The 8,153-nt window shown below is 43.2% G+C and overlaps 1 protein-coding gene across 1 annotated transcript in view; it reads left to right on the top strand.

Moving 5' to 3' along the window:
* The window catches only part of NOCT (nocturnin), a 23,271-nt gene that overhangs the window by 12,193 nt on the left and 2,925 nt on the right, over positions 1-8,153 (top strand). The window contains exon 2 of the mRNA XM_003800148.3: positions 6,603-6,872. Coding sequence (XP_003800196.1) covers positions 6,603-6,872 — 270 coding nt within the window. The remainder of the gene's footprint in view (positions 1-6,602; positions 6,873-8,153) is intronic.

Raw genomic sequence — 8,153 nt, 5'->3', positions numbered from 1 at the left:
TGGCATCACAGCTCACAGCAACCTCCAACTCCTGGGCTCAAGCGAGTCTCCTACCCCAGCCTCCCAAGTAGCTGGGACCACAGGTGCCCGCCACAACACCTGGCCATTTTTTGGTTGCAGCTGTCATTGTTGTTTGGCGGGCCCGGGCTGGATTCAAACCCACCACCTTAGGTGTATGTGGCTGGCACCTTAGCTGCTTGAGCCACAGGCACCCCTGGGAGCCTTTCTAAGATGTATTGCCCACATTCTTTAGAGCCTTCTCCAATTCTGCCCAGCAGGCAAAAGATACCCTTCCCACTTGTAACTACAGCAGCTGTTTGTGTTTTCTTTTTCTTTTTGACAGTGTCTCACTTTATCTCCCTTAGTAGAGTGCCTAGAGTGCTGGTAGAGTGCTTAAAAGTGCTGTGGCCTCACAGCTCACAGCAGCCTCAAACTCTTGGACTCAAGCAGTTGTCTTGCGTCAGCCTCCCAATTGGCTGGGACTACAGGCACCCACCACAACGCCCGGCTATTTTATTTTGCAGTTTGGCTGGGTCTGGGTTCGAACCCACCACCCTTGGTATATGGGGCTGGCACCCTATTCATTGAGCCACAGATGCCACCCTGGATTATAGATTTTTGAAACCATTGACAGTTTTACTTTAGGTCATTAGAGAAATTTCTATTCCCTTATGTGCGTGCTTAATTATTTCAGCAAGCTTGTATATTAAAATTGTTTCCCATCATTTTTAAGTGACTATAAGTCTTTCAGTGGTTTTATGATACACATACAAATAGACTATACAATTTAATTTACATATATATTTTTTTGAGATGAGGTCTTACTCTGTTGCCTAGGGAGCCACCTGCCTCTGCCTCCTGAGCTGCTAGGACTACAGACAGGCGCCTAGCTCATTTTAATATAATCTAGAGCAAGTGTTGGCAAACTTTTTCTGTAAAGAGCCAGCTAGTAAATATTTTAGGCTTTCTGGACCATATGTCTGTCACAAGAACCCAGCTCTGCTGTTGTAGTGTGAAAGCAGCTATAGACAATACAATACATAAACTTTATTTATGGACACTGAGATTTGAATTTCATATCATTTTCACATGTCATGAGATAGATATTACTGTTCTTAAGGATTTTTTCAGCCTTTAAAAATATGAAAGCCTTTCTTAGTTCATAGGCAGCACAAAAACAGTGCCAACCAGATTTGGCTTATAGGCCACAGTTTTATAGACCTCTGATCTGCAGGGAACTCTATACTGTCAGCAAAGTATTCCTTTTAGTTTTCATATTTCTGTCCATAACTGTAAAACTAGATTATTTTCCTGAAGTCCTGGAAATGTTAGTGATGGGACACAACCAGATTTTTAGTTTTTGCTTTTAATTCATTTTACTTCAGAGTGTTGTGCTAGAAACTCCCTGCTTGTGGAAATGATTAGCCAGCCGATACAAAATAGAGCACAAATTAAATGTGCTAAAGTACCTTTTATTGTGGAGGGATTTCTTTTTCCTTAGAGACATTTTCTAGGGACATCTTCATGACTGAAGGAATAGTTCAGCTTTATCTGGAAAACACTTTGGCATTCTTGTTCAGGGAACATAATCAGTGAACTGCTGCCTGGCAAAGAAAGGTCCTTTGGATTGTCACACTGTGTCTAGGTGCTTATATTTTTAGACACATTAAGGTTGAGAGTCATGACTTTCACTTGATATCTCTGGTAATGCCACGTAGGTCATGACACTGCTTTGTACACTTTGTGCTGTGCCAGCATGTGTGCTGTAATGGCAGTGACGTCAGCAAGTGGAGGAGGTGGAACTTGACATCTGTTGATTACTGGCGTGAAGAATGGGCTGCTATGTGTGCCCCTGGCACACACCCTAGCCTGAGTCAGGACAGCTCCACCTCAGTTGTCCTGACATTGACACGATGTCAGCACTCTTCGAGGTACTGACTGAGCAGCAGTCCAAGGTGCAGGTAAAGTAACTTTGTCTAGGGCCAAATTCTGTGCTAGTTTTGCAATCTTGAGAAATGTGCAAGCTCAGCCTCAGTAGCCATGTTTGTAAAATGGTGAATATAATACCCTCTTCATTGGATTGTTGGAAAGAGTAATGACAATATGTGTAAGTAGTTTGGCACATTATCTCAAAGGGTAGTAGCGTCTTAAAGAGAAAGTGAGCATCTCTGAATGTAACAGGATAGCTAACAGTTAGCTGATCACCTAGGATGTGCTAGGTACATCCAGTTTAATTCAGTTAATCCTTGCAGTAACCAAATGAAGATATCCCAAATGAAAAAACTGAGGAATGGAGAGGTAAATGAGTTGTCCAGGATTCAAGACCATGCAGCCTAACTTGTGTGTATGCATTAGGCTGCTCCTGCCTCTGTACCTGAACTTCTGAGGAGGGTTAAGGCTTCATCCGTAAGGCTCACGTACTGGGCCTTGCTAAGTGCTGCAGGCATGCCTGTTACATTCAGTCAGTACAAAAAGTGACCCCCCCCAAAATATATGCACCTTTTAAGAAAGGAAAAGAACAGTTAAAATTGTAATAACATATACCAATAACAAAAGATGATTCAAGTCAGGTTGAGTACCTCCTGTAATTGAGAAGTCAAATGTGACTAGAGTATTACAAATATAATGCAGTTTTTTACTTTCTTAAAATGTGTATGCATTTTTGGGGGCACCCTCTGTAGAACTCAATAATAGATTTGGAGACTGGTCACTGACTAAAATATTTGACTCTCACCAGAAAACAGTATCTTCCTAAATTGGTACAGTCCCTAGAATCTAAGGACAATGGCATACAAGTCCAAAATATGCAAAATTTGAAGGTGGTATGTTCGCTTACCACCTGGTTCAGGTGGACCGTTAGTGGACATGTTTTACTCTTGGCGTTTTGGGTTTCTAGCTGATGGGCATATGCCACAGCCTCACAGAATTTCAGGAGGAGAGTTATGTTTAATAATGACTCAGGACAAGTCATTTAAATTTCTGAACCTTATCTGTAAAATGTTTTCACAGCCAAGGCATTCTTGAGTAGCAAGTAACTAACTGCAGGTAAAAGTGCATACCATAAAATGCTCTCATGAGTGAAGGGTGAGGACTGTAGTTGAAATATCTGAGGGTGCCCTAAGAGAAGCAGGCCAGATATAAGAACCACCCCGTTTGATCCCTAGAGCCCAGCATGATAGCTGTGAATGTTTATGTGAATGTTTAGATATTGATTCCCTCAGTACATATTAAACATATTGTATATCTAACATGCAAGTTGTTTTATGTCGATGGTTATCCTATCGAATTTTCACTCACTTGGAGGTGGCCACGTTTATCTGGAACCTACTCTGAGAAGCCTAAGGAAAATCAGCTGCCTACACTAGCCATTTTAATGTTCCGAGGTGGTTTAACACATGGCCAGTAGATGGCAGCATTGGATTGCCGTTTCGGCCATGCCTTCCTGTGAGGTTTGTCGGTTACAGTTTTTGTGTTGTGTGCTTCGAGGTTTCTTCAGGCCCAAGGTTGAGCAGCTTCAGCAGCTTCCCGGGTGTGTACCGGAGATAATTCGTGCTTTTGTTTATTCATTGATTTTTAGTCAGCGTTTTTGGCGAGCCACCTTCTCAGGGTGCTAAGCTGAAACTAAATGAGAGAAGTTATTCAAATTGTGAATAGGCAAACCCCATGCAATTTCTGGGTAACTAGAGGAACTTGTGGACAGATGTCTGTGTTCTGTGGTTTCTAAGTGCTGCTATGCTTGGTGGGAATGGTAGGCCCAGTCACTTTGGGTCTCAACTATCGGGGCTGTCCATCCAACATTCTAATTATTGATGTGGAAATGTTTTATTAAATCCTGATCATTTTCCTCACACTCAATCCTTTTAGCGGCTTGTATTGTGATCTGCTTAGATTGCTTTAGAAGTGTGCAACAATTTGGTAGTATTAAGGATATGCCACGTATTCAAGTACTTGTTATTAGTCCATTCTTTTTTTTTTTTGGTTTGGAGACAGACTCTCACTATGTTGCCCTCAGTATGGTGCTGTGGCATCACAGCTCACAGCAACCTCAAACTCTTTGGCTTAAGTGATTCTCTTGCCTCAGCCTCCTAAGTAGCTGGGACTACAGGTGCCCATCACAATGCCCAGCTATTTTTTGTTTGTAGCCGTCATTGTTGTTTGGCGGGCCCAGGCTGGATTCAAACCCACCAGCTCCAGTGTATGTGGCTGGCGCCCGAGCCACTGAGCTACAGGTGCCGAGCCTATTAGTTCATTTTTGCTTTGTGTTTTAGGGAGTAAAGGGATGACTGAATTCTCAGGCAATTCTTTAAAGGCTCTTATAAGGGGAAGGAGAGTTATTTATTCTTACAGAGTATAATACCAGTGAGGTCTTAATAATAGTACAAGGAATGCAAGCATCCAGTTCTATATGTAAATGGAAATATGCTTATAGAATTACCAGTGGCAAGAGACGGGATGGTGTTGCTAAATGGATAGGAGGCATAAGAGATGATGCTATTTTGATGTACCTGTTCCCTATATAAACAATATGACATGTGTGTTGCCTTGAGAATGATAGCTGAGGCTGGGTGTGGTGGCTCATGCCTATAATCCTAGCACTCTTGAAGGCCAAGGCTGGTAGATTGCTTGAGCTCAGGAGGCTGAGGCAAGGGAATGGCTCAAACCCAGGAATTTGAGGTTGCTGTGAGCCATGACGACATGGCACTCTACCCAGGATGACAGAGACTCTGTCCCCAAAGAAGGAGAATGATCGCTGATACTTTTTCTGGTAACGTGGCTGTAAAAAATGAATTTTGGGCAAAACTCAAATACGTAGATGTCAAATCCAAAATACTGTATCTGCATACACATTTAAAGTTAGACCTAGGAGGCAGTATGAGTGCCCAGTGAAGTTCAGCAGAGGTTTTGTCAAGACCAGGTACCTTGTTTCCTTTGAGACAAAGTCTCAAGCAGTCACCCTGGGTACAGTGCCATGGCATCAGCTCACAGCAACCTCAGACTCTTGGGCTTAAGCAATTCTCTTGCCTCAATCTCCCAAGTAGCTGGGACTACAGGCGCCTACCACAAGGCCTAGCGATTTTTTTGTTGTTGTTTCAGTTGTCATTGTTTAGCTGGTCGAGGCCAGGTTCGAACCCACCAGCCTTGGTGTATGTGGCTGGCGCCCTACCCACTGGACCACAAGATGCACACATACCTGAGTGTTGGGAAAGCAGTATTTGTTTCTTCACCTTAGTCTAGTTTTCTTACTGGGCCAAAAAACCCAACCTTGAGTTGAAGAAAAGGAACAAAAGAGCTTGCTTTCATGCTCATAGACCTTGGTGTTCTAAGACATTTAGTTATGAATATTTGAATTTGCTCTCTGACCTGCCATAGTGAATTTGATTGACTGCTAGTCTGAGATGTGGTCAGTGAGCTTGCAAATTTTATAAAGAAAACTTTATATTTCATTTATAAAATGTTTATAAAGCAAACTTTGTGTCTTTTTTTTTTTTTTTTTGGAGTCTTACTGTATCGCCATTGGTAGGGTGCCGTGGGGTCATAGCTCACAGCAACCTCAAACTCCTTGGGCTTAAGCGATTCTCTTGCCTCAGTCTCCCAAATAGCTGGGATTATAGGTGCCTGCCACAATGTCCGGCCATTTTTTGGTTGTAGTTATCATTGCTGTTTAGCAGGCCTGGGCTAGAATCGAACCCTGCAGCTCCTGTGTATGTGGCTGGCACCTTAGCCACTGAGCTACAGGCGCCGAGCCAGAAAACTGTGCCTTGACTGTACTGTTCAATGATGTCCACAGAGTTCTACAGAAAGCCTGATTAACATCTAAGAGAAAAGCCTGATTAAACATCTAGGAGAAATGGGATATAGGTTTAATCCAGCCATTACTTCCATAACTGAGAGAGCTATACAGATGAGATCACTAGGGGGACAGCCTATTACCCTAATCCCTTCTCCATGACTAACATTGGGCTTTCTTTTTTGTTTTTGTTTTTGTTTTTTGAGACAAAGTCTCAAGCTGTCACTCTGGTTAGAGTGAAGTGGCGTCATAGCTCACAGCAACTTCTAACTCAGGCTCAAGCAATCCTCTTGCCTCAGTTTTTTTCTATTTTTAGTAGAGACGGCATCTCACTTTTGCTTAGGCTGTCTCCTCGAACTGAGCTCAAGCTGTCCGCCCACCTCAGCATCCCAGGGTGCTAGAATTCTAGGCGTGAGCCACTGCACCCACCCTAACATGGGCTTGCTAACATGTGATTCTTTTACAAACTAGTCTTTCTTATTGAGGATGTGGATTTTTTTTTGAGCTATACTTTTGTAAAACTGGGTGTATAAATTAGAAAGACGAATTCTAGGTTAGAAGAGACCATCAAGTTCAAGGTATTTCTCCCATGTAAGTAGTTGTCTCTGTTAATACTGCATTAGTAGTAGTAGTTAAATTACCTGTCCTAGTAGAAAGCTAAAACCTGGAAACTCCTTTAATTTGCCTCTGTAGAAAGGCTCTATACATGAATATGGCAACATTTCCCTAAACTAAGTTCCTGGCTTCTGTGGACAGCAAATGCTTTTATCTTACAGTTGATCTGGGTATGTAACTGTGCTTGCCTTTTCTGTAGTGTATTCCATGGGAAACGGTACCAGCAGACTCTATAGTGCTCTCGCCAAGACACTGAACAGCAGCACTGCCTCCCAACACTCAGAGTATTTGGTGTCATCTGACCCAGAACTCCTGGAGCCCATTGATCCTAAAGAACTTCTTGAAGAATGCAGGGCTGTCCTGCACACTCGACCTCCTCGGTATCAGAGGGATTTTGTGGATCTGAGGACAGATTCCCCCAGTAGACACCCACCCATTCGGGTCATGCAGTGGAACATCCTCGCCCAAGGTATGCCTGTTTCTTTTGTGCCCAAGTACTAACGCTTGCTGTACTTCCCTTATTGGTGTCTCAGATGGTGGGAAGAGGTGTAAATAGATGGAGACACGTGTAGAAGGATGGGGTGACTAGAGCAGTATGAGAAATTCCCAGAGGGGCGGTTTGGAAAGGGATTCATCGGGTTTTCACTAATAAAGCCAGCAACTCAAGATTCCATGTCTGTATGGCCAGGCGTTGTGGTCAGTGCCTGTGGTCCCAGCTATTTGGGAGATGGAGGCAGGAGAATCCCTTGAGCCCAGGAGTTGAAGGTTGCTATGAGCTGTGATGCCATAGCACTCTACCCAAGGGGACGGCTTGAGGCTCTGTCTCAAAAGAAAAAAAAGATTCCATGTCTGTGAACAATGTCTGCTTCCCAGAAGATCCAAACTTTATGTGGTTTTCTTGTTTGTTTGGTCTTTTGGGTTGCCCTTGGTAGAGTGCTGTGGCATCAGAGCTCACAGCAACCTCTAGCTCTTGGGCTTAGGCCAAACTCTTGCCTCAGCCTCCTGAGTAGCTGGGACTACAGGCACCCATCACAATGCCTGGCTATTTTTTGTTGCAGTTTGGCTGGGGCTGGGTTCAAACCCGCCACCTTCAGTATATGGGGCTGGTGCCCTACTCACTGAGCCACAGGCGCCACCCAGCAGATCAAAATTTAAATGACTATTGTCGTTTATTAGGCAATTCAGTGGAACAGCCTTAAAATTTGTGTTGCATCCAATTTTAAGCCTATAGCACTAAGATAGCATTCATAGGGAAGACTCTGAATGGGTAACCTAGAACGTTCTATAGGAAAAGGCAGCCATTTGTGGGTGATGGTGACTGTAGGTATCCTTGTGACCAGATTCTTATCCAAACTGATTTGTATAACTTGACGCCAAAAATATATATTTTTCAGTTCTCTATTCATTAAAATATTACTTTTTTATGGTAAAAAGGACTCCTTTCCTGGGTCTCCCAAATTAAAAAACCGACACATCAGTCAACTTCTGTAGCAGTTGTGATTTTAAAGGGGAAAAAAGGGCTCTGATTTATTTTTATTTTGCTAGAAAAGAAGGCAGTACTCCCTTACCAATCTTTGATTCTTTTATTTATTTATTTAAGACAGAGCCTCAAGCTGTCGCCCTGGTAGAGGGCCGTGGCATCACAGCTCATAGCAACCTCCAACTCCAGGACTCAAGTGATTTCTCTTTGCCTCCACCCCCCTACAGGCGCCCACCACAATGCCTGGCTATTTTTTGGTTGTAGCTGTCA

This window comes from Otolemur garnettii, unplaced genomic scaffold (genome assembly GCF_000181295.1).
Source record: "Otolemur garnettii isolate 467f Iridium unplaced genomic scaffold, OtoGar3 scaffold00169, whole genome shotgun sequence".
In the NCBI taxonomy this organism is placed as follows: domain Eukaryota; kingdom Metazoa; phylum Chordata; class Mammalia; order Primates; family Galagidae; genus Otolemur; species Otolemur garnettii.
The sequence above is the reverse complement of the archived record's forward strand: the minus strand, read 5'-3'. Positions and strand labels throughout refer to the sequence as shown.